This window comes from Gymnoscopelus microlampas, assembly GCF_963454915.1.
Source record: "Gymnoscopelus microlampas genome assembly, chromosome: 17".
NCBI lineage: Eukaryota > Metazoa > Chordata > Actinopteri > Myctophiformes > Myctophidae > Gymnoscopelus > Gymnoscopelus microlampas.
The window spans coordinates 35,053,303-35,080,574 of record NC_139954.1 but is presented as its reverse complement, the minus strand read 5'-3'; the positions used below and the strand labels follow the sequence as shown (position 1 = coordinate 35,080,574).

Here is a 27,272-nt window from a genome sequence, read left to right as displayed (position 1 = left end):
GATTCTATAAAACGTCTTCTAAATCCCAACAGTTTTCTGAAAAATGCATGTTTCTATATCAGTGGTGCTCAAAATGTTTCATGTCAAGGACCCCCAAAATGATATGTATTTGGCCGCCGACCCCCATCTGAAAATATGTTGTTCCAGGGACCCCCAGAAGCAAAGATTTGAGTTAAAAATGTTTGCTTTAATAATTAATCAGTGCTGCGCTATGAGCTGGCTTGGAGCTTGAAAATCAGCTATTTTTGAATAGCCAAAGTGTAAAATAATGCTTTTTAGCTCCAATCAAAAAGTCACACAGATGCGTTCCAGGTCATAAAGGATTAAAATGCAATTCATGCCACGGCTGTGCCCATTCATAATAATATTAGTAATTAGGGTATATATATATCCACCCTCAGATGCAATATAAAACAATGACAACCAGTCCAGGAAATACATAGTGCCCTGAACACTGTATTTAAATGGCCCTCTCTCTCTCTCTAATTACCCTCTGCGGATCTGCACCCATGTGGTTAATAGGGTAGATGTGTGTTTCCTCTATTGTTCTGTGAGGAGAGAGAGGAAGAGAGAGAGATCAATGGTTGCCAGTGCTAGGGCTATATACTCTAAAGCTGCAGGAGGGGAAGGCTGCAGTAGGCATCACCAGGCTGCAGCCTCCTCCGTGTGCTGAGTGCTGAGCAGTGGGCTGGACCCCCCTCCTCCTCCTCCTTCCCTCCCTTTACTCACCCCCCCCCACCCCCCACCACCCCCCCATTCCCTCCCTCCCTCCCTCCCTCCCTCCCTTTCATGTGTGTGTGGAAGCAGATCTGTCTGCAGCCTCAGGCAAGAGCAAGTTAACAAATGTACAGAGCGCATGTGAAGCGCTCATTTGCATAAATCTGTAGATGTCGCTACATTTCCTTAAATGGATTCCTTTGTGTTTAATTGTGGAATGTTTTTTCCCTCCTCGCGCATGTGTAATTCTTCCCCGAAGTTGATTCGAAATAATTAAAACAACCACATTTATTTGACGATCTCTATATAAATTGACCGTCTTCTAGTTATTTCATACAATACTTTACTGGAAGGGAGTGGAAGAGCCAATGCATGTCATTTTTGTCCAGCAACACTGGCCAAAAGGGTTGCATGACTAAATTAGTCATTACATTCTGCACCCCCCAGAAAATGCATTCATTTATGAGTAAGAATATTAAGATTAACATGCAGGTATTGCATAAATAAATACATTATTTAACCCATTAAGACCTCGAACGCATCTGTGTCATTGTTTGATTTGAGCTAAAAAGCATTATTTTACACTTTGGCTATTCAAAAGATTTACAAGCTCATAGCACGAAAATGTGTGCAAATCTTTGAATATATATTGTTTTAAAGCAAACATTTTTAACTCGAATCTTTGCATCTGGGGGTCCCTGGAACAAAATATTTTGAGATGGGGGTCGGCGGCCAAATACATATAATTTTGGTCCTTGACACGAAAATGTTTGAGCACCATTGACATAGAAACATACGTTAACTTTTTTCAGAATACTGTACTGGATTTAGAAGACATGTTGTAGAATCGGCCTCGGGTCTTAACGGGTTAATTTTGTGTGTGGAACGTACTGCGTTCACAGTTAATTGCATCTTGATCTCATTGTGGTCAATGCCACATTGTCAAACATATTAGTAAGGCCTTCTGGTTAACTGTACTCATGTTACCACATTTTGTTCTCCTCATTGCTTTCTATTAGGATGCAGAAGTAATCAATAACTGTTTGATTTGAATCATCCTGCACATCGATTTGCGTTTGTGGCCGAGGGTGTGGCATGTGTGACCACGCCTTCCCCAGGGACGAAGAATATGCAAATCGTCACATGCGTCGTTGTGCTAATTCCAAACATTACGGCGACAACGGTGCATATATAGAAAACACAGGGAGAAAGCATACTAAAGAAAACACGATCCCTGACCTCTCATAAAACACATATTCCTCCGTGGCCTTTTCATGTATAATTTAGGGGGGTTCTGTCTCATCCCCGGCTCTACAAAACAGTGTCAATGAATACATGAGCAGTGTTTGTGTTCTCTCTCAGTGGCACAGGGATCCTCCATTGACATCATATGTAGCCTGTATAATCATCCAGGCTGCAGCCCTCTCCTCAAGGGAGCCCAGCTGAGACCTAGCGCCCCCTCCTCCCTTCTCTCTCTCCCCCCCCCACTCCTCCTCTTTGCTCTGTACCTTTACTCTCTTCCCTCCCTTGTTCACTCTCAAGGTTGTGGCGTTTATGGCCCGAGTGTGTGACACGGGTGATGGATGAGGTTGAGCAGCTAAACCTCAGACTGGCTTTTTGCAACGACGGCCCCCAGAATCTTCCGTCGTGGTTTCAGGGGTTTTTGCCTTTCGCTGTGAGATCTCATCACTCAGTTACAACTGGAATGCTGCGCCCCCCCCCCCCCCCGCCCCCCATTCGCTTCAGACAGACAGACAGACAGTCTGGGTTGTATTGGCTAACCAAACGATTTCTCCCGCTTCAAAAAGCAAACGGCAACAATAACAACAAAGATCCATCTCCAATCTCCAAGCCATCTGGGCTGTTTAAATGAGTGCTGTGTGACTGTTGTATTTTGTGACGAGTCCAGACATATTGAGTGGCATAGGCATTTTGGCAGAAGCAGCAGACACACGGCCCATATTGTCTTCAGAGAATTCAAGCTAGTGTGGTTTCCGCAAATCTGTCCTGATTTAGCCCCTCTCTGCTTTTTTCTCGATCCAACCCCCCACCTGCCCACTTCTTTTCTAGTCCACCCATTTCACAGCTGGGATCGAGGGGTCTAGGGAATGGTTACTGTGGCAGATCCTTGTTTTTTTTATTAGGTCGGCCATATGTCAGAGTTCAAGTCATGACAACCTAATTACAGTGGCTCTTTAAAAGGGATACAAGTGTAGGGGGCAAATGCACACAAGCTGCGTACTCTTAATATATGCTGAAAATGTTACAGTATCTCCACTCAGACTAGAAAATATGAACGCAGCTGTGTACCATTTGCTCCACGTTTGTGTTGAAAAATAGGAAAACGAGTTTTGGCGATGTTATCATAAAACCATATTTCAGTTTTTCTCTCAGTGGGAATTGGAGAGATCATTTGATCATTTGCATATGACCTCAATACAGCATCACAGCCTGGCCACACAAATTAAGTTTGATTAATTCAAAAACCTTTTGTATGTTTACTTCCACGACTGCCATCTATAATTTGCTTCATTGAAATAAGAAATCCACTTGAAAAGTCAGAACAAATAAACGCAGGTCACCATCACCGGTGCGATGGCGTTCCTCTGTGTAATGAATGCCATCTCTCCTGCTTGTGTTTTGCATTTTTATGTAATAGAGCTCCATGTGCGATACTCATAGGAGAAGCGTAAAAAGAGTGCAGATCTTCCAGTACAGCAGGTTATATCAAAGGTAAAAAAATGAGGTCCAACAAACAGAAATGATATTCTCATAGTATGCATGATGTACTACCACTACCATCGTGCAACAGAGTATTGGGGCAACCTGTTTTATTCATAGCACACTACAGAATTTTAAAATCTGTTGAAAAGGGTAGCTATATCAACAAAGAACTGTAGCCGATTGGGTTTGATTGGTTCGACCATATAGTGCTTTTGTCCATGATTATTAACAAACCTTGCAACCTACCCTAGGCTAGTAGTGCCACTAGCATGGCTTATTGAAGTTATATGAATTCAAATAGTGGTAGTTAGTTAGCTTCTTAGACTCAACATCAGTGGTGGAAAGTAAATTTACTAAAGTACTGTACTTAAGTAACATTTTGAGGTATTTGTACTATACGTGAGTATTTCCAATTTCCAATACTTTTACTTCTACTCCACTACATCTCAGAGGCAAATATTGTACTTTTACTCCACTACAATTATTTGAAAACTTTAGTTACTAGTTACTTTTCAGATGTAAATTATTATATTATATAACATACATTAACCACTTTAGCTCTATTTTATACCTAGGCTATTTGAAAATAGCCGATCTACAAGCTCACAGGAGCCTGCAGATCTGCTATTTTCAAATATTTTTGAACTTGTACTTTTGGTACTTTAAGTATATTTTGATGCCAATACTTTTGTACTTTTACTCAAGTAAATATTTAATTCTGGACTTGTACTTGTAACAGAGTATTTCTATATTGCAGTATTGGTACTTTTACTCAGGTAAAACATTTGAGTACTTTTTCCACCACTGTGCAGCAGTGACATTATCCATGCAGGTTGTCTGGTCCCTCTGCTTCAACTGTAGTTGATTAACTCTAATCTGGAGAGCTCAGCAGTGTACAGATCATTATCAATATAAACAACCTCTTGGCTTTTGCATTTCCTGAACATAAATTGCATATTGTCGGGTGGAACCGTGGAAACCTCATAATATGTCCACAACTGTTATTTTTCAGGACTCAAACTCGAAACAAGCAAAAAATAGCCAATCACGTTTTGAGTTTTTTTTTGCAAATTTTGTGTGTGTGTGCGTGTGCGTGCGTGCGTGCGTGTGTTAAAGTGTTAAATAGTTCTATATTCTGATAGCAATCATTGCTATAGAGTGTTTGTTCAGCTCGTTGTCTTTAGTAAACAGAAAATAAATGTTCGGGTCGGAATACCTATTTTATCCAATCAGGAGAGAGAACTCATATATGATACAGGATAGACAAGTGCAATTGGAAGTGATGACACAAAGAATTGAGCAGACAAAATTGGAACTGATAAATGGGTACTCTCTCCTGATTGGCTGAAATTGGCAACCGACCTGGAAAAGTATTTTTTGTTTATTAAAGGGCTGGAGAGACAGAGAGAACCCTGTTACTGGACAAACACTCTATAGCAATGATTGCTATTAGAATAATAAAGCTTTAACTTGAACTGAGTTAACATGAATACATATGGACAAAATGGTAAAGATTATTTTTTTCTTGTGATAAGCCTACTGTACCGTAATAATGAATAGTAATATAATAATATGTGTGTGCTCTAACAGAGCTGTAGTATCTTTGAATATATATATTTTTTTAAAGCGAACATTTTTGACTCAAATCTTCTCTTCTGGGGGTCCCTGGCACAAAACATTTTCAGATGGAGGTCCGCGGCCAAATGTATATCAATTTAGGGGTCCTTGGCATGAAAAAGATTGAAAACCACTGCTGTAGTTCAAATCTATTATAAACTTTGACAATGACATGAAAAGCTCATGTTAATGAGACTTTGACTGTGGCTTGTGGCTGTGATGTTATTTGTATGTCATAGATATGTGGTGTAAACAATTATGAGAAGACAGGATTGTAGGTTCTCTCTCTAATATGCTCTCAAGGAAAGGTGCCGTGAGGACACTGCAGGAGAACAGAATAATATACATTACCTGGGAGGAATTATGTAGTAATTCAGTTTTTAATGATGCATCAGCGAATACGTCCCCCCTTGTGCCCTACTGTACATAGAACTGTCAAAGATGACTCTGTCATGAGGCTGCCCGTTGGACTGAGAGGGAATTTAAATCATGTATTCTATTAGACACAATCAACAAAAAACTGCTACTAAGTGTTTCATCGCCTGCCACTTAGCCTGGCAGAGTATGGGTGAAGTCTAAACGTATACTGTTTACCCATTAAGGCCTGGAACGCATCTGTGTCATTTCTAGATTTGAGCTAAAAAAAAAAGCATTATTTGACACTTAATTGGCTATTCAAAAACAGCAGATCTACAAGCTCATAGCGCGGCACCGAGTGCCCTGCTACGAGCTTGTAAAATGTGTGCAAATCTTTGAATATATATATTTTTTAAAGCGAACATTTGTAACTTTGCTTCTGGGGGGGTCCCTGGAACAAAATATTTTGAGGTGGGGGTCCGCGGCCAAATACATATCATTTTGGGGGGTCCTTGACATGAAAAAGTTTGAGAACCACTGACAGCAACATAGGGTTTTTTGTTCAAAAAACTGTTAGGCATTTAGAAGACATTTTGTAGAATCGGAACCTCAGTGTTAAATGAGACTTTGTAGCTAGCTGATTGGACTTTTTTTTTCCTATTCAGGAGCTTTTCTAGATTAAGGACATTAGGGCAAAGTGAGAGTCAAGTCCTCAGTAGGTGGGTTCTGGGGGGTCTGCTCCGCAAGTCCTTTTAACTGCTAAATGTGTTAATGGGTGACCTGCATTTTGAAATGGTCTATATCTATATATAATATAAATAATGCAGGTTTGAAGTGTGGTATCGGGGTGGGGGCTGACCATAATACAATATTCAAAACATAATACAAAGAACATTGGCTAGTTGTACCCTGGAACATTAGCTCCTACAGTACATACACTATCGTACTGTAGCTATTAAAACATTCTTCACTGACTATGTCGTCACATGTCATGGTCACATTCCATGGACACATTCAATGAAACCTTCAGTGCGTCTCATTTTCAGACCTTCACATAGAGCATCTTTAAAGCAAGGTTTAGTGTGTGTTTGTGTTTGTTTCTCTCACCTCCAGCTCTCTGTGAAGCATGTATCTCTACGTTCCCCATTGATCTTGCCTTTTATTTCTCTTTTGTTGCACAAGCAGCACTTGTTTAAACGTTGTAGACAAGTTGCACCAACTTCCTCATTCTCCATGATGCTTTGTTTTTCCAGCTGAAAAAAGAAAAAAGAAAGAAAACGTGTTATCATTATGATGATGCGCTGGGTACACAGTACAGAAGGCAAAAATGTTCTATTGAACACAATGACAGTATCGTCATATGTAACCATTAACAGGCTGCAGTATGACTATTATGTATGTTATGTTATGTTTATTTATTTGACATGGACATCACAATCACATTGGACAAACCAGATGCATTGCTTAAAGTGTATATAGCACGAGTGCTAATTTTCAACACCTGTCCACAGGAGGCGTTTCTAAAATAGAATAACACTAATCTAAAACCCAATCAAAAATAATATTAATAATTAACATCATCAAAATCAGACCCAACACATTAACTTGTGAGACAAAAGTAGACATAATCAATCCAATACCCGGTCAGAAACTATGCATGAGAGCACAGTTGATTTGATTTCAACCATAGTTTGAGTCCTCTGCTAAACACATTACCATCTGTCTCTAGTTTTAGATCCGTGGACAAAGAGTTCCAAAGTTTTCCCCCCCTTTACTGAGGCAGACTGTCCAAATGAGTCCTTCACATGGGAACAATACAGTCACCATTTGTTGAAGCTTGTGTAGTTGCTCTACCAGAGCTCTGATGTCTACCAACCAGTCCAGAAAGCAGAGGTGAAACATGATTATGTAAACATTTAAAAAACTAAATTTGATATTACAAAATAAAAAATTCATCAGAAATGTATCAGAGTGCAATACACCTCCCAACTGATAGGGTTGCGTAGTTGAAAGCGTATGGAGAAAATGTATTAAAATGCTTTTTATTGAACAATACGGACTATACAGGTACTTCTGAGGGTCCGTACATAATTGTAACATCCGTGGCCATGGTAAGCACTTTATATTTGCAATCTGAACGTTTATGTAGATGTACGGACCAAAAAGGGAGAAAGTGCAAACACTATTTTGAAGATCATCCAAGACATGAGAGATGACTGTCTTGTGATCCAAGGCTATATGGGCCCCAGATGTAAGGCATTGACATCATTGACAAATCTCACCAACATTACTCAAGAGTTTGAGTTGCACAGTCAAATTATAAGAGTCAATAACCTTCACAGCCAGTACCAAATTATAATTTGAAATTATACTACTATTTGAAATACACTATGTAAGATGAACATCAATTTCTGGTAATTTAATTTTTGCTGTGGGCTTCATTTATTAGTAATTAAGCTACATGTGTCAGGGTTTTTCAAAGTAGCACCCAAACGCAAGGGAAGAAAAGGCAAAAACTTGACATGGAAGACTCAGTTTATTTGTCTAGTACTCACACACATAGATTAGCAGAACAAGCAACAGGAACAGTCAACAAGCCCAGGTTACAGAAAACAGACAACCCAACAAACATTCAGACAGGTGTAAATACACTTGGAAACTAACTAACTAGACACAGGTGAACTGAAGAAAATAAACACAAGCATTGGCTGGGGCAAACATGACACAGGTGACACAAATAAACATTAATCACAGGCAGGAGAGACAAGTTAGGCAGCAACTACATGGCAGGAAACACAAAACCGTTACTTCAAAATAAGGTACATAAACACAAAACACTTAAAAAATAATAATACAGAAATACATACAGTATCCTGTATTAAGTGTTTTGACTACACCAACATGGTGTAGTCATAAATGTATTTAGTCAATGTAATTGTTACTGACTAACACACAACACGTCATGGCACTCAGTTTACACACACAATATAAGCTCTCGAGCTTTATTGTGGTACAATGACATGTTTGCTGTAGGCTTATGTGTATGTATTTGTATCAGTAAAGTCAATCCAATCCAAAAACTGAATATCTTTCAGCAAATACCAAAAAATTACAGAGACAACATTACATACACATACAATACATTGCCCAATTTTAGGTTTCTAAAAATTCGCTGACAGGGACTAACGTTAACAATGCAATCATTTAAGTCAAAATGTTATTGAGGAAACTCGAGCAAGCTCTCTCCTTACTTGTTTTGTTAGTTATTTTTCAACTATTGGCGACAGGACACTCTCTCAGCATGTGTGGGAAGCTGACAGCATTGACGTTGTGGATATTCTTTTGCAGTTTTTTGCTCGAAAGCAGCTATAAAATGTATATTTATGTATTTACGCCGTGTATATTCTACACTGCTCTAACTTATATTTACAGCCCTGGCTGTGTACAAAGCATTCACTTGTGCATTCTCTAGATCTTCAGTATTTTGGTTTTATATCAGCAATCGTTTATCTTCTGTAGTTTGACCCTTTTATTGCATTTTATTTTATTATGTTTTATTGTTGCCACACTGTTGAGGAGGCTCCAAGAACTACTGCCACAGCAGTAGGCTATTGCAAGTGCATTTGGTAATAAAAGCCTTGAACCAATCCTAAGGCATATTGTATTGTATTAAGATTTTGCATGTTGTTTTGATTTGTATACTTTTATATTCTTAACCCATTAAGACCTGTGTCATTTTTTTATTTGAGCTAAAAATAATTATTTTACACTTTGGCTATTCAAAAATAGCAGATATACAAGCTCCGAGTGCCGCGCTACATACTAGCGACATACTAGCGTCCCTGCAACATGCCTCCCGTCATGTCCAGTACAGGGGGTGTGCTTGTACATCATGGCCGGGGGTTGAACTTGTGCATCAAGCCACCTCGCTCTACAGTAACAGGAGCTGTGTGGGCTCCTGACCTATGGGCCTCATGGCTCTGCAATACTTACTTATGTACTACTGAGTGCTGGGCTGCTGGCGGTGGAAAAGCCTCTAGGTTTTACGCTGACCTATACAAGGAAGTTCAGGATCTTTTATGTTGATTTATTGTCCATTTGAGCGCGACAATGATATCATAGCTCTTTGAGTCCACGGGGCTGTGGCCTCGCTAACTCTTAGCAGACCTTCCTGGCACAGGAAGTGTTGGGGACCACTAGCTGACAAATGTTACCGTGATATCTATATGACCGATTAACACTGGCTTCCACTGAGATGATGTATATATACAGTACGTATACATGTGCTGATAAAAACTATATCAGTATTTATTTGCATGCCCCGTTGACAGACATAATGCAATATGTTCTGGGTAATCCCCCCCCCTTATTTCTCTGCAAAGCCACACTGCAGCTGGCAATGATGAATCAGTGCCAATTTTGCCCACATTTCTCGAATACAAACAATGTATAATATTCTCTCGCTGGCGTCTGACAGTTCCTGGAGTTTCCGCTTCCCAGACGGTATATAAGTCATCTCACTGTTTCTCCTGCAGTTTCATGCCCTCTGCCTATTAATATTCCTGGCTTATTGTGTTGTGCTTGGCATCAGATCTCTCTCTCTCTCTCTCTCCTTCCCCTTGCCCCTCTCTACCCTTTCTACTTCCTCATTCTCTCTCTCTCTCTCTCTCTCTCTCTCTCCCCGAGTCCCCCCACCTCTTTCTCATCCTCCTCCCCCTCCCCCCTTACTATTCCCTCCTGAATCCATTCCTCTCTCTGCATCTCTCTCTCTCTCTCTCTCTCTCATACACCCCCCTTCCCCCATCCCTCATATACGCCCTCTATCTATTTCTCCACTGTTCACATGCTCCCTCTCTTTCCCTTTCTGACCCCCCCTCGCCCCCCCCCCCCCCCCCCCCCCCCCACACACACACACACACAGGTTTGTATTACTATACTTGTGAGGACATCAACACTTTAGGACAGCCATGTTATGAATGCCATTTAGAAATAATAATTGCCATTTTTAACCGTAAGCCTAAGGCCGAAAAACAGCAGATCTACAAGCTCACAACGCGTCGCAGAGCTTATAGATCAGCTATTTTTCGGTGCATGACACTGGCGCGCAACGAAGTATAAATCATGTTGAACTCTAATTCCAATCCCTAAAGCTAACCTCTAAGACACCTAAATGTCTAATCCTGACCTCAATGTTTTTCTCATTGTAAACTTATCTCTAAAAAAATGTTTTTTTTTAACTATAAAACAACCATTTGTCTTGTGAGGAAACCAGGAAAACGGTCCTCACAATGTATATTTCTTCAAATTCTACTATACTTGGTCCTCTTAAGTATAGTAATACAAACAACACACACACACACACACACCCCCACACACACACAAGCACACACACACATACACCTCTCCCTCCTCCTGCCTCCCCCCTCCCTTGCTCATGCTGGTAAAAATATCTGCAGACAGCAGGAGCAGAGGCACGCCTGAACTCTCACTCTCTCTCTCTCTCTCTCTCTCTCTCTCTCTCTCTCTCTCTCTCTCTCTCTCTCTCTCTCTCTCTCTCTCTCTCTCTCTCTCTCTCTCTCTCTCTCTCTCTCTCTCTCTCTCTCTCTCTCTCTCTCTCTCTCTCTCTCTCAGACATCCCACCCATGTGATCTCACAGGCTGCCTCTGCTCCACTCCACTCCCGCTCCAGTCAGGCTCCTGCCTTTCAGCTGGCTACAGCTAATGAGCCTTTGTGTGGCCAGAGAGAGAGAGACAGAGAGAGAGAGAGAGAGAGAGAGAGAGAGAGAGAGAGAGAGAGAGAGAGAGAGAGAGAGAGAGAGAGAGAGAGAGAGAGAGGCTCCATCGCCATGCAACAATAAATCATATGGTACCGGCAGTGGAGTCTGAGCAGCAGGAACATTTTTAAAGTCTCTCCCACACTCCTCCTGCACCCGTTTTCATTGTAAGCCCCCCTGATGCACAGGGGTCGCAGGCTCGCAGCAAGTCAGTGGACTAAAGCAATTTATTCATCATGTTTCATCTTTTATTTCATTTTTTTATGAAGTAGTGACATTTGAGCCTTATTTGCCGGGGCTGTTTGTGAGGAGGAGAGGTGAAAGGAGTCGCCGGTCTCTGCCAGTGGACACACACACACACACACACAGGTCAGTTGTACTGGGCTGACACACAGAGCGGCGTAATGGATTCATTGTAAGGTGTCATGATGTGTCATGACTCGCTGTGTAGATGCCATGGCCTCGTTGGCATCACTTCCATCAGTATTTTTTTGTTGTTGTGGTTGTTGTCTATTACAGGTCTGCAGCAGCATGAAGCTTGTGTTATGTCAGCGGGTTCATTGTGATTGTGGGGGGGAGCCAAGTGAATGAATGAGGAGGAAAAAAGGAGGATTTTGAAACGCAAGTGTACTGGAGTGCTGCTGTGTGTGAACGCTGTTGATTAAGGACTGGAGTTGGTTTCCCCAGTGCATGTGTGTGTGTGTGCTCAGTGAAGCCAACGCAGGGAGGGGCTTTCCTAAGCAGGCTTTTGCTGCATTATTTTTGCCCAGGATTTTTCTCTCTCTCTCGCACCGTGGTGTGTGTGTGTGTGCTGCTGCCCAGCCATGATTAGTGGTAAGGCAACGTTGAAGAAGACAAAGAACGAGCTGTATGGTGGGAGAGGAGGAACAATCTCTGATCTCTGGTTCCCATTAAGCCCTGAGGATAGAGACTCGGCCTACATTACCCACAGTGCCGTTGCACATGATGTCATGCCCATTCAGTGTCAGGGTAGATGTTAACTTTTCAAATTAGTTCTGCGTTTTATTGAAATTCTTCAGATAGGAGCTACACAAAAAGCTTACAACTTAAGTGAATGTGTTGTACAGTATGCCATTAATGTACACAAAGATACTGTGGAAAGATATCATTTGTTCATCATCTGTATACTGGCTTAATGTTGGTGATAGTATGTAGGGTCTTTATAAACAATTATGGAACACTACAGTAGGATTCACTGTCAGATGGGAAATCACTAGTTGAGATGCTTTAGAATCGCCATGGAAACCGCTTTTGGATATCGAAGCCTAGTGCAGCAACTGCTGAGGTCTAAGTATATCCATGGGTTTGCAACAATGTTATTCAATTAGGATCCTTGCAGGGAAATAGACTACAATTGGACAGGTAATTTCCATGTGGAAATTTGGCATCCATGCTCGGAAATTAAGTAGCTTATGGGAAAGAAAAAGAAAAGAAAGATTTGAGCAATAACTGTTTTGGAGAACATTTGGGGTTTCAATTAAATGTTCTGTATATTTCATGAATATATGTAACATATCAGTGAAATGTTCAATGTTGCTCTGCCTCGTCATCATCATTATTCATAATCTATATTTGGCACATCGTCTGTTCCCTGTCAGTCAGCCCACGTATTGGCATTGGCGGAACGAGAACGTTGCCCAGCCAGACGGATGGAGAGCTTAAGGTCAGAAGAGGTTACGTATTCCTTTTGGAAGGGAAAGCCATCACAATGGGTTTGTCCTGACGGAGACCTCTCTCCTCCTCCTCCGCTGTCTCCCACACATTCCTCAGTTCTAGGTAAGAGCTTAACTGTCACTGGAGGAGGATGACACTGGGAGCTTCTCCAAAGCAGTCACAGTGCCATGTCACAGCACTGAACAAGCACAGCCTCCTGGGAACAATGACCCTCTGGCTGGCAGGCAGCACCAGTCCTCCCTTGAGCTCCACACCGCCGCCTCGGTCTCTCAGGCAAGCATTTGCATCTGTAATGAGTTGATAGCAGAGCCCCGCTCTAGATGAAACAGCATGGCTCCCTCTGAATGGAACGCGCCCACAAGCTGCTCTGGCAGATAGACAGACAGACTGGGACTGGTTGAAACTGTACGCAGTCTTTCCTGATTTCGGCTTTTCGCGTGCGTGTGCGTGTGTGTGCGTGTGCGGGGGGCTGCCAGGCTCCTAGCACACTCCTTGCTCTGCTCCAGTGGCAGTGTTATGGTTATGGGTTTATTTCAGAATGTGACGTGAGGTTCCAACTGCTGCTGTCACACAAAAAAAGAACACTAAGTAATGGACGTAATAAACGTTAACTAAACACATTTCAGCAAAACGTTTGCACTGCATGTGTTCATTGACGCCTAACACTGGGGGGGTGATTAACCCGTTAAGGCCCGAGTCCGATTCTTAAAATGTTTTCTAAATCCTAACAGTTTTTTTGAAAAAAAAAATGTAAAAATATTTTTTCTCGATTTTTCAAAAATAGCAGATCTACAAGCTCATAGCGCGGCACTCGGTGCCGCGCTATGAGCTTGTAGATCTGCTATTTTTGAATAACTAAAGAATTCTAAAATGACACAGATGCGTTCCCGGTCTTAATGCGTTAACATCAAAATAATTGCTGCCATATTACAAACTATTTGCGGACTGCAAGGAATAATTGCAGGATATTATTCAGTGGGGGGGAGATGCAGCAATCAAAGTAATACATTGTTTGACAGTTACAATTCACCACTCATTCAAGTCAGTTCCAGTATAATGGTGATTAGTATTAGTGGAGCTGACTGATGAGCTTGTTCTTGTTTATACGTGTAATTGCACCATCAGTCAGGAGGACTTAATGACCGCTCTCGATTGACTTTGAAGTGATCTGTAACACTTTCTTCTGCACCACGACCAACAAAGTGCAGAACCACAAGTGTTCATAATATTTTGCGTGCACCTAATATACAGACATATAATATTATAGCACTGAATGATATTATTACAGCAGCCTCTCTCACAGGGATCAATTGGTAACAACCCTCTGATTGTTTGTATCTATTAGGTCTGTTTTATAACAGTGGTTTTCAACCTTTTTCATGCCAGGGACCCCTAAATTGATATACATTTGGCCGCGGACCCCCATCTGAAAATGTTTTGTGCCAGGGGACCCCCAGAAGCAAAGTTTGAGTAAAAAATGTTCGCTTTAAAAAATAATGATATATTCAAAGCTATGCACACGTTTTCAAGATTTTTCAAAAATAGCAGATCTACAAGCTCATGCCGCGCCATGAGCTTGTATATCTGCTATTTTTGAATAGCCAAAGCTCAGTGGTTATAATTATTTTGACGCTATGCTAACTCATTTCGCTGGGGACCCCCTGGTACCCCCCCCAAGGACCACTGGTTGAGAACCACTGTTTTATAACGCTCGACTTGATTATTGACCATATCTGTAAAAGATATATAACCTGTGTAATAGCCAAGCTAAAGTATAGCCTCTCATAATATAGACCCCCCTCTGATAGTAACTAACCCTCTCATGTTAACAATAGCTTCTTAAAGACCTACTGTGGAGGATGCCTCGCATACATTTTTCTCCACAGCTGCTTCTTCTATTCTCCTTCTGGCACTGAATGGTGTGATTTTATTCACTGATCATTTTGTTGCACCATTTCAAGCGGTTGTCACATATATTTCACGCATTTCAATATGATAACATACAGTATGTAGGCCTACACGTACATTATATACTGTATAAGTACACCCCCCCCCCCCCCCCCACACACACACGCACATGCACGCACATGCACACAAATGCATGTTTGAATTCTTTGCAATGCCTTGAATAAGCTACACATGGGCTTTTTTTTAAATTTCCCCTAAGATGCTAGTTAATTAATTTTGAAGCCTATGGATATGTTCAATCCGTTTTTTTTTCATGCATTGTGTTTTTTCTAGGTGAAACAGCAATTAAGTGTGTCAAATAATTCCTCTGTTTATTTGCTACAGGCTGATATCAAGCTGCTCTGGGCATTTATCATATACTTTCATTTTTCAATTTCAGGCATTCTGCCATTTGCAATTAACAGATTCTTAAGTGTTTTTGCCAAACGGTTCGGCTGTCATTTACCTTTTGTCTTCATGAAGGCCACACCGTGGCCCGGTAGCAGAGCAGAGCGAGACAGTTGTCAAGTTGTCAGAGTCTCCTTTTTCTCTGCAGTCACTCAATCAAAGACAAGGAGAATGAACTTCCTGTGAGGCAGACGTAGTACGCAATTAGCAGCTTTTCTCCTTCCATCTCAGGCTCCTTTGTGCCAAGGTGATCAATCGCCCAGGGGACGCCTGGGATCTGGGATGGCGGCATGGGAGTGTGTGTGTGCGTGTGCGTGTGCGCGCGTGTGTCTGCAAGTGTGCATGCATACATGTGTGTATGAAGGTTGATGGGCTGTGGGAGGTGTGTTGGGGTCTGGGTCTCACTCTCATAGCTAATTGAGTGTGTTAACCCATTGAAGCCTGAGGTTCCGATTCTGCAAAATGTCTTCTAAATCCCAACAGTTTTCTGAAAAAAAATGTTTCTATATCAGTGGTGCTCAAACTTTTTCATGTCAAGAACCCCAAAATGTAAATGTATTTTGCCAAGGATCCCCCATCTCAAAATATTTTGTTCCAGGGACCCCCAGAAGCAAAGATTTGAGTTACAAATGTTCGAAAGATTCAAAGATTTTCACGGTTTCTCAAAAATAGCAGATCTACAAGCTCGTAGCGCGGCACTCGGTGCCGCGCTACGAGCTTGTATATCTGCTATTTTTGAACAGCCCAAAGTGTAAAATAATGCTTTTTTAGCTCAAATCAAAAAGGTGACACAGATGCGTCCCCGGTCTTAACGTGTTAAGGATTGTGGAGGGGTCCTAAAGTTGCCTATTAGATAATGTGTGGCCCTTCTGCCGTCTGTCTGTTCCAGGTGCAGATGCGGAGGGCGATGATGAGCGGAATACTGAAGAGGAAGTTCGAGGAGGTGGAAGCCTCCTCCTCCCCGTGCTCCTCCTTGCGGGAGTCTGACGATGAGGTCTCCTGCAGCGAGAGTGGGGACAGCAGTGACAGTGTCAACCCCTCCGCCTCGGGCCCCTTCATGCGTGAGTGTGTCTGCCTCCCCGACAAAACACACACACAGACGCACAAACACACATTATGCATGCACACACGCGTGCGTGTGTACACACACACACACACACACACACACACACACACACACACACACACACACACACACACACACACACACACACACACACACACACACACACACACACACACACACACACACAGAGACACACAGCTAGCATAACACAGTTAAAACCAAAAGGTTTTAACAGCCAATTGTCATCTCAGAGAAAGCCAGGCTTAAACAATTATTGTCTTGCAAGGCAGGCACAATACAGTATGTGCAATATGCGCCATCAAATCCTGAGTGCTAGTTTAACTCTGAGAGTGGAACAGTGGACACATACGTGAACAAATCAACCTAATCCGTAGCTCACAGGTAAAACATTTTTATGCGTATTTATTTATATTATTTCAACGCTGCAGTGCTTGCACAAAACGTGTTTCAGCTGGCCAGCCAGACAGGTTTATTGGTATATGTGATATTGCACTAATTGTAGTATCTGTTCATGAGGTAATTGTTTATCCCCCAAAATCATGAAGGCTGAATTGACCATTTTAGACAAATAAATAAGTAAATGTCTCCAAAAAAATTGTGTTACTGCACTATAGACTTGTAGGGCAGCGTAGTTCACAATAATCAAAAATCAGGTAAATAAGTGAGGGAAAGAAAATCGACCCGTTCTTAGATGGTGATTATTATTTCAATGCTGCTGTGCGGGTACAGAGTGCAGAGGAGAGGAGAGGAGAGGAGAGGAGAGCTGGTGCAGAGAGAAGCCAGTGCTGTAATAAAGAGGAAGAATGCACAGGCAGACTCTCTCATTAGGAAGCGCGTCAGCAGACAGGGCTCAGCCAGATCAATGAGCTGATGCAGTCTCTCGCTGTGTGTGTGCAACACGCCACTGGGTCATGATGTACCATAGAACTATGCTCTAACCCGTTCGACCCGGGGAAACGCGTCTGTTGTCATTTTAGATTTGAGCCATGACCGTTATTTCATACCTTGGCTATTCGAAAATAGCAGATATACAAGCTTGTGAGCTTTTGGAAGAATGTTGTGCAAATATTTATTTTATTTTTAAGCGAACATTTGTTACTCAAATCTTTGCATCTGGAGGTTCCTGGAACAAAAACATTTTACAAACGTTCGCTTTTAAAAGATATATATATATATTCAAAGATTTGCACACATTTTCACGATTTTTCAAAAATAGCAGATCTACAAGCTCGTAGCGCGGCACTCGGTGCCGCGCTACGAGCTTGTACATCTGCTATTTTTGAATAACCAAAGAAATCTAAAATGACATGAGATGCGTTCCCACCGGATCGAATGGGCTAAGAAAGACCTCAGTCAGCTACGTATACGGTGTATATCTGCACCCTGCTGCTCATTCAGGCATCTATACTGTATACTGGGCCTAATATGATAGCAACCTGTTATAGATTGTCCTATAAAAAAAAGTTATTTTACAGTTTACAGGCTCTATGGGAGGCTAGAAAAAGAATGAAGTCTGCAAAACACTGGTTCTCAGCTCCACTTGTGTAATGCCGACCGTGCAGCGTTTGTATAGGAGGCTAGCCATCTATAAGTCTGTCTGTCTGTCCGTCTGTCCGTCTGTCTGTCTGCCATGTGTTTTATAATCACATTGGAGCCACGCCATTCACATGCGGATAACGAGAGCCACATGATTCAATTTATTGTTTCCTAAAGATGACAGTTTAATTAAGCCGTTTTTGTTTAAGCTGGTTTAAAACATAAGTAAAGCATAATAATTAGAGACATACAGTAAAATGGTATAACTATAATCACAACTACGTATTAAGGTCCATTCACAGTCACACCAAGCACAATAACTGTCACTGTGCGAGGCAGAGAGGTGTAGGACCCAAGTGCGAGGTGAGAGGCAGAGGCAATGCAGCTCAAATTAAAGTGTTTATTAACACCGTCACAAAAGGAGTAGGCAGCAGTCAACGTCTAGGTACAGGCAAAGTCAGTAACCGGGTAGCCTCGGAAACCCATGCCTTTTTTTTTGTTTAAAAAAAAAAAAAGCCTGGGAGAACCTTGCAGGAACGCTGGTCTTAGGACCTTGTTATCTCCTAACCAATCAGAGTGCTCCAAACCCAGGCGCTGGAATCCAGCGCAGCGCCTGGGTTTGGCTCCGCCCTTCAAGACCATCGATTGGGCTCGTTCTTTCAGTCTAGTAACCGGGTAATCAGTTAGAACACGAAAGAGACAATACAGGAGTAAAGGAAAACTATACTAGGAAAGCTAGGGGAACTTAATACGAGGCAACAATAAGAGAGGAGACAAGGACTGGCATAAACTCACACGACTACAAACAACGAAACCAACAGGCAACTAAACTGAAACAAATATAGGACTTAAATAGACAGGGACTAACAGGTGAACTCAATAGACAATCAACACTAGGATAGGCGGGGGGACTAAAGGGACACAGGTGGAACCACAGACAATCACAAGACTGGTTGGACAAAGGCAGTTACAGCATTACAGGGGCAGACAGGAAGGCACAGAACATACTACAAAATAAGGGTACAGAACACCAAGGCAAAAGGGCAACAGAGTAACAACAATACAAATAAACAAATAGAACGAAGATCTAAACAGGCCTAAAGAACAGGCCTAAAGTGTCCACGACCATATAAGGGCAATGAAGGTCTAAATAATAAAGCCAAAGTGCACGGCCCGAGGAGCGGACCGTGACAATAACTATAATCATAACTACGTATTTCGTTCACCATTGTCTATCTTACAGTTGTGGTGTGGACTGTAGTAGCTTTGTAGTAGCTATGTGAAGTTAGATTAAAGCTTTGGGAAGAAAATGTTGCAAAAAAATGTTGTTGTTGTTAATAATTCCAGATCATTAATTACTTTTAAATTCAATCTGCCCTCAACATATTTAGGTGTGTAGATGATGTTGTGTCTTTTGTTTCTCTAAGTGTCAGGCAGCAGGGTGACTGGGCTCCTCTCTGCAGAGAGGCAGGGGGCTTGGGGACATAAGCAGGGTGTTGTGTCCCTAAGGGAGCTGAGTGTGGCCTCTGTGTCAGCTGCAGCTGCTAGTAGCTGGGGGCTGGAGGTCAGCTTAACCACTTTAACCCTGCCATCACAATCTTTGGGCATGTCATTATAGCTGGAAAAACGAACGATTTCGAAGATGTTTTGAAAATAGCACATCTACAAGCTCACAACGTGTCACAATGGAAGCTTGTAGATTGGCTATTAAACTTGAGCTCCACAGAGAGGAGTCAAATGTAGAGATTGACTGTGTGTTGGCACTGAGATCTTAAACAACCATGCTTTGTTTGGCATTAGAGGAAGAAGGGGAAAGAAATCCACTTGTTTTTTTTTAAAGAGAACCTGTCTGTCAGGTATGTTTTTGAGAGGGAAATACCAATGGGATATATATACAGTGTACATATATATATATTTTAAGATTACTGCAGATATGATAAGTAAATGTAGTACATTTTCCTTAAAAGAAGCTGAGTGAATGAAAAAATATATATAATATAATTCAGCAATGCATTACTGTTTGGTACCTGCAGCCAGAAAGCTGTTCTGTATAACAAAGCTTGTTCTGTATAACAAACTCTGTTCACTGTAAAATTCCTGAGTGATTTAATGTAACTCTGTGTACAAACGTACAAATACACAATTGTAATGCTGAGTGTGTGTACAAATGGAGAAAAAAAAGGTCCATTTGGTTCCATTTGTTCACTCTCGGCGTTAAATTAACTGTCCCTCTTGCATGGGGTGGGGAGCTGTTGGAAGCAGATGGTTTCTATTTGTCCTGTCTGTCTGATACGGGGTGAATGCTGAGAGCACTGCGTCTGTGAACCAGGACTCCACATCTCTGGGCCAGGCAGGGGATTATTTATGCTCCACCGTTGCCCGCCTCCTTGCCCCTCCCTCTTGAAGAACTGTCCTTAAAAAGCCACTCCGAGGAGGGCTTGCATGCCAAGTGGCAGCAAAGATACATGATGAAATCCTTCCCTACCAAGCTGGGTTGAGTTAAGGATATCCTGAGGCGTGCTAAAAGGCTGACGAGCAACAACTAGACTCATGTTTCAGGCGTTACTGTTCCAGCAAATATCAATCCCTTTTATTCAACAAATTAAACATTCCTTTTTGATAAGCTTCACTTGGAGGTACAAAGGCATTGTACAACTAAAGAATATTGTAAACATTTAAACATTTAATTATTTAAATTCAGGCCGTATAAAAAGAATTGTCACGTCACTATCCTGCAGCTCATAGGCTTTGTATCAACAAAGTTGAGCTTCTTCGCACACTGTATTCAACCAGGAGCATACATTGTAATTTAACTTTGACTGATGCAGCCTTCTACCAATTTTTAAAGGGAAACTAAACCCTAGGCCAATGCTGTGAGTTTGTTGCTATCATGTAAATGTCTAAATTCACTTTGGTGAATTGGACGCATATTTCGCCTTGGCAGGCATTTGCCACTCTCCTGTGTGACCATCACCATAGCCTTATGTAGAATTTGAAATACCTGCACAGTGGCAGTTATTATTAAATTAATTAGCTGCAGCTACATTACAATGTACCAAGGTCAGTGTTGGAGGTGCAAACAAAAGTTATTTTTATGTGGATTTGGCTCCTTTTTTGTGGCTTGGGAGCTTGAAAAAACAACATTTGGATGTCCAATCTCCCCCCATACCCTGTGTGTCTCTAAGAATAATATGTCACACCTAAATTCAATGAATGGGATAAAACTGGGCAGAAACAATTCGATATAGATTTTTTTCCAATAACAGCATTACTGAACCATACATTGAATTTAGATTTCCCCAGGCAGGCGGAGATCTCTGATTGTCTGACTATGCATATTTATTTCCCTTTTAAGATTATATTTTTTTCCTAACAACTCCCGTGTCCATTTTCCCCATGAAGCCGACTCTATATTGAAGAGGGAGAAACGCCTGCGGACCAGGAGGGTGCACTTTGAGAACGTGACGGTGTACTACTTCAGCCGGCGGCAGGGCTTCACCAGCGTGCCCAGCCAGGGCGGCAGCACGCTCGGCATGTCCAACAGACACAGCTGGGTCAGACAGTACTCCCTGGGCGAGTTCGCCCTGGAACAAGAGAGACTCCACAGGGACATGCTGAGAGACCACCTGAAGGAAGAGAAACTCAACTCCATTAAACTCAAGGTATAGTCTGCTTTCCACAATCGAGGTCACAACCATTGGTTTGCAAATATCACTTCACTGTCACCATCGTGCTGCGCTTAATTGAATAGCCCGAAGGGAGGCATTCATAGTTCCACCAAGGTTGCTATTAAATAGAAATCAGTATCAAGAAAGAAAGCATTTTGAATGGATTTGTTAAGAATGTTGTTCCACTGGGCTCCACGGTCTGCTTGCTATGCGTCTGTGACAAAGTGTCGCGTGGCGACTCTCCACAGCAGTGTTGATTTTGACAGCAAATTTTCATTTAGTTGTAGTCATAGTCTTTTGAATACAATTCCATTTAGTTTTAGTCATATTTTAGTCATCTGAAATGTTTTAGTTTTTGTCTAGTTTTAGTCGACTAAATATCATAAGATTATAGTCGACTAAATCTACAGAGCGCAACACCCGAGCGCAACCAAACAAAATTATCTTTCTCCACTGGTCATTTTAGTCTAGTTTGTATTTGTTGATGAAATTGTCAATATATTTAGTCATAGTTTTATTCATCGTAGCTTAGTTTTTATTTAGTTTTCGTCAGTGAAAAAAGGTAGTCGACGAACATTTTTCGTCATAGTTTTAGTCGACGAAATCAACACTGCTCCACAGAAATAATGTAAAATAATGTATTCTCAACTGTTTTAGTTGAAAATGCGTTATACCCGTCGAGAGACACGTCGCATGACACTTTGTCGCCAAAGAATAGGTTTACTTTTCAAACTAGCCTGAATGTGATCTCTCCTTGTTTTCCCAGCTGACTAAGAACGGTACAGTGGAGTCCGAGGAGGCCAACGCACTCACAGCGGAGGACATTTCCGACGACGACATTGACCTGGACAACACCGAGGTGGACGAGTATTTCTTCCTGCAGCCCCTCACCACGAAGAAACGGCGAGCGCTGCTGCGCACCTCGGGAGTGAAGAAGATCGACGTGGAGGAGAAACACGAGCTGAGGGCCATCCGGATGTCCAGGGAGGACTGTGGCTGTGACTGTCGAGTCTTCTGCGACCCAGAGACCTGTGCTTGCAGCGTAGCGGGAATCAAGTGCCAGGTAAATCCCCACCTCAGTCATATCTGCCTTTGATGTTCTGCTCTGCTCTTCCCTTTCAAAGCCTCGGAAAGTATTGTTAATTAGGGCTGGACGATATATATCGTCATCGTGTCGCTGTCTAGATGGGGACACGCGGAATATTAATATCCCAAAAGGCAACAATATGGACAATATCAATTTACTCCTGCTGTAGGCTACAGCTAAAGCCAGCCAATAACAAACATCCCTTTGTTTGAGCCAGCGTCAAAGGAAAATCACCCCTGTTTCTCTGCGTGCTGCGCAGAAAACGGTAAAGACAGTTCAGCTCTGACAAGGCGCTGGTGGACTTGTGCATGAGACGAGCATGCCCTCTTGTCTCATATAGCTCATGCAAAAATAAGAGCAAAGTTGACTGCAATATGCTACTTTTTGAAGAATGCTTAGTTTTCACTGTTGCCCTTTTAGAATATCAAATAACTCAAAAAGTGTGAAAAAGAGTCAAATAAAAAAAGTGTGAACTCAGTAGTAATTCAAAATAAGAGTGATATTTTTGAAGAATTCTTTGTTTTCACTGTTGCTGCACTTAAAATATAACTTTTTCAACTCATGGTCATATCGTATATCGTTTTGACTACAAGATTTCTGGCATAAATATCAACATGAATTTATGTCCATATAATGCAGCCCTATTATTAAAGTGAGAGAAACGGATGCTTTACACGGAACAGGTATGATTTAACCCCATACATGCTGCAGCCTCTTTCTTATGCAATCTATTCAACCAAACTTTATTTATAAATTTCAATTAAATTGTTTAAAGGAGTTTGAGAAAGGTTTATAACTTTATGTTTTGTAGCACTGGGTGTCCAACGGCGCCCAATAGGTTTTTTTGAGAGACTTTGACCAAATAACAATTTCTTTAACTCATTAAGACCGGGAACGCATCTGTGTGTCATTTTTAGATTTCTTTGGATATTCAAAAATAGCAGATATACAAGCTCATAGCGCATTTTTGCTATTTTTGAAAAATCGCGAAAATTTTTGTCAAAATCTTGGATTATGTTTTTTAAAGCGAACATTTGTAAAATATTTAGTTCCAGGAACCCCCAGAAGCAAAGATTTGAGTTACAAATGTCCGCCAAAAGAAATATATATATTTGCTCAACTTTTCATGAGTTTTCAAAAATAGCCAAAGAAATCTAAAAAGAAGAAAAAAAAAAGAAGAATGTGTTGCAGATTAACCAACAGGTATTTTGTTCTCTTTTAGGTGGACCGCATGTCATTTCCCTGTGGCTGTACAAAGGAGGGCTGCAGCAACTCGGCAGGAAGGGTAGAGTTCAACCCCATCCGCGTACGGACCCATTTCCTGCATACCATCATGAAACTGGAGCTGGAGAAGAGTCGCGAGCAGCAGCAGGCCTCCCCTGCCAACGGTTACCATAGCGAGACCAACAACAGCCTGGGCAACGGCAACCCCCTCGTCCAATCCCAGCACGGCTTAGAATACTCCCTGTCGGAGACCACCGTGCCGCAGACCACCCTCATGCACCTGCAGACCACGGACGAGATGGAGGGGCCGCTAGACGACGAAGACGACGATGAGGATGAAGAAGACGACGACGACGATGAGGAGGAGAACGAGGACGATGAAGACGACGACGAGGACAGCAGCAGCGTGTGGAGCGGGGAGTCCGACTCGAGCACCCAGAGCTTAGGGAACAGCGACTCCGACGAGGAGGACGAGGCCGACGAAGAGAAGGACTTTGGGGACGGAGTGCCGACTCCGCCCGTGTCCCACACCGAGGTGGTCCCTCTGTCTGCGGTGCTGTGTTACCCCCCCGATGCCCCCCCCGTCGTGACACACGAGAGCCACATGAATGGAAGCGCTTATTTAATCAACTCTTCTCCGGCTGAGTACTACCAGCTGGACGGCTCCGGCGTCGTCTCGGCCAATGGGCCGACCGGCCAGCCCAGTGAACCCTACGGAGACGCCTTAGCATTCCAGGACACGGTAAGCGCTACCAACGGCAACGACGTGCCCCAAGGACCGTTCAGCGTGGCTGCCGAGCAGTACACAGACTACCCAAAACAAGCCGATGAACAATACAGAGCGAGTCCCCATTTCGCTCTGAGCAACGGCACGTCGACAACCCCAGTAGCCTGCTGCACGCCCGAGCAAGAGAAGAAAGCCCTCTCCAAAGCAACGTTTTCGGAGCAGCCCGTCGTGCCGAACCAGAATCATCAGATAGACTTTCAGAACTACCTTAACAATAACTCCCAGGGTTCCTCTTACGACCGCAATAGCCCCTGTTTAGTGGCAGAGCAGCCACAGGAAGAGTCCAGTGTTAATGGGCTCTCTGAAGTACCTTCATTAGCAGACAGCACTAAGACCCTTCCATTATCAGACCATTGCCCCGAGGTCACGGCCATTTAAGGGGCCTCGCTCTTTTAAGTGTTCTTTCATTCTGTGTCTTTACCTGAGAAAAATCCTGACCAAGTGGTATTTTAAGGGAACATATTCATGGCCTTTTACAGTACCTGACCTTACATTTCAAAGCAATTTACAGAACCACAGTACATTTTCATCAATAACTATTAAGCCTCAAGTTCATGGTGGAAATGTCTGAGGATTCACCCACTCTCTCTCTCTCTCTCTCTTTCTCTCGAGGTTTCTCCACTACAGTATTTTAAGCCACAAGGTGGTAACATAAAAGATATTACGCTGTGCAATGTATCTTGTAATTTCAGATGTAAAGTTCTAGTTTTAAGCAGATATTGTACTGTAGATGGAACTTTTCTATGTCTACTGTATGTGTCAAAATGTGCAAAAAAAGGTTTATTGTCACAGTTTATTTATTGGTTCTGAACTACGTGTATACTTATACTATACTGTAAATGTTTTGATAATGATAAGCATGCTGTTTTTGGGGATCTCAGTGGCATTCATGACAAACTGACCATTGGTTTATAAAACAAACTAATCAACACACGCAGTGCACACTTTTCTCCACTTTGTCACTTACCCATGCTTTTCTATGATCTGAGAAGCACTTGCTATTTGTATCTTTGGAATACAATGTCAAGGGCATACATCGGTTTCACACATCTATTCAAAAATAATTCACAACCTGTTGCACTTTTGTGTAGGGGAGGGGTCCAATGACATGCATTTGTTTTTACTTTATACATACTTGAACGGTGAAATAATGTGGCCCCTCACATATATGTCCCTCTTTTTTAATGTTTACTCTTAGAATAATGTGGTTTGGAAGTGTCACCACAAACAAAGTATTTATTCTTGAGAAGTATTCATTGATGGTGTATACAGGGATATACTAAAGTAGCACTTTGACATATCTCCAAATGCATATCATATAGCCTACTTGAGGTTATACTGTACCATCCAGGGTTCGGTTTGCTGGCTGAAATGGGGGGGTATTTATGTTTGATAATATCACAATTGAACCATTTAATACAAAATAAATAATGTTAACCGCATAAACCCTGGCATACATATTTTGTGCATATTTGTTAAAATTTGTATTATGATTACAATGTTTTGGAAATCGAACCCTGACAGCATCTACTATGGGAATAACAGGACAGTATGATTCTTAGTAGTAACTACATATGGGGCTTCACCATGCAACACCCTGTCTATATTGAAGTACAGTATTATGTACTGTAGATATAATTTGAATAACCTAACATAATGTCTTTCAGTGTTTGATAAATGAAGTCAAAGGTGATGGCAGTTATTTGAGTGCTGTGTAGGACAGGACAGGACAAAAATACAACATACACATTCCACACAATATTATTCAAACTTCAGCGTTTATTAATTGAGATTTGTATTTATTCAGATCCAGTAATGATGTTGGTTGGTGTTACTGAAGTGTTAAGTGCAATAACCTGAAGGCCATTCAATGGTTTTTCTCTTAGAAGAATCCTCAAAGCAAATGCAAACAGATCCTAAAGACTACGTGGTACATTGTACTACTCTATACTTGTTATTGTAGTATCACCAATTTTGGAAAGCAAAGAAACCAAAAAAGGGTTCTTGCTAATAATATGTAAAGGAGGAAAAACATTCGAGGTTGACAATCAAATCGAAATGCAATTCATATCAGGAATTGATAACTGTATGTCCACGTCCAATGAGCCATTGAAAATAGACAGATATGATCTACCAAAAATCTGTAAATAACCGTTTAACACCTCTTTATGAAATGAGCGATATAAAGAGGAAAGTGAATGCTTGTGATATAATCAATGCCTCAGATATCAAAATTGCAATTTAGGGACTGCAATAACTCAGCGCATATATTCACAACTGATATACCTTGCTGAAGTTCTCTAGCTTGAGCTGTATGCTCCTGCATGAATAACAATATCTGCCATTCTGCCCCTATTCCAAGCCTGCAATTATCCTGCCCATCCACTGTAATCACAATGGTCAGTCAGTACTGGAGTGTTTGTCAGTTCCGTCTTAATGCTGAGGATGCAACGGTTAATCGAACTAATCAATTCACGTCGATTTGTTGATATATTTAAGAAAAACATATATATATAAAAAAAAGCGTTAGTCGATTACTCGATTAATCGAAAAAGTAATGGATAATTGCAGCCCTAGTGAATGCCCAGTAAGCTCGCTCCTCTCATGTCACCGTAGTGGTCAAACAACGTGTACAGACTGTTTTC

At 41.8% G+C, this 27,272-nt stretch overlaps 1 protein-coding gene across 1 annotated transcript; it reads left to right on the top strand.

Moving 5' to 3' along the window:
• Positions 1 to 11,489: 11,489 nt before the first annotated feature.
• Positions 11,490 to 25,200, top strand: csrnp3 (cysteine-serine-rich nuclear protein 3). Its single transcript, XM_084084437.1, has 5 exons — positions 11,490 to 11,557; positions 16,128 to 16,299; positions 21,264 to 21,523; positions 22,296 to 22,592; positions 23,839 to 25,200. The coding sequence occupies exons 2-5, from the start codon at positions 16,134 to 16,136 to the stop codon at positions 25,003 to 25,005; spliced, it is 1,890 nt and encodes a 629-aa protein (XP_083940563.1). The 5' UTR covers positions 11,490 to 11,557; positions 16,128 to 16,133; the 3' UTR covers positions 25,006 to 25,200.
• The last annotated feature ends 2,072 nt before the right edge of the window (positions 25,201 to 27,272 follow it).

Coding starts and splice junctions, on each gene's coding strand:
- csrnp3 (XM_084084437.1), top strand. CDS start 16,134: ATGCGGAGGGCGATGATGAGCGGAATACTGAAGAGGAAGTTCGAGGAG. Junction 21,524..22,295: donor TCAACTCCATTAAACTCAAG/GTATAGTCTGCT, acceptor TTGTTTTCCCAG/CTGACTAAGAACGGTACAGT. Junction 22,593..23,838: donor TAGCGGGAATCAAGTGCCAG/GTAAATCCCCAC, acceptor GTTCTCTTTTAG/GTGGACCGCATGTCATTTCC.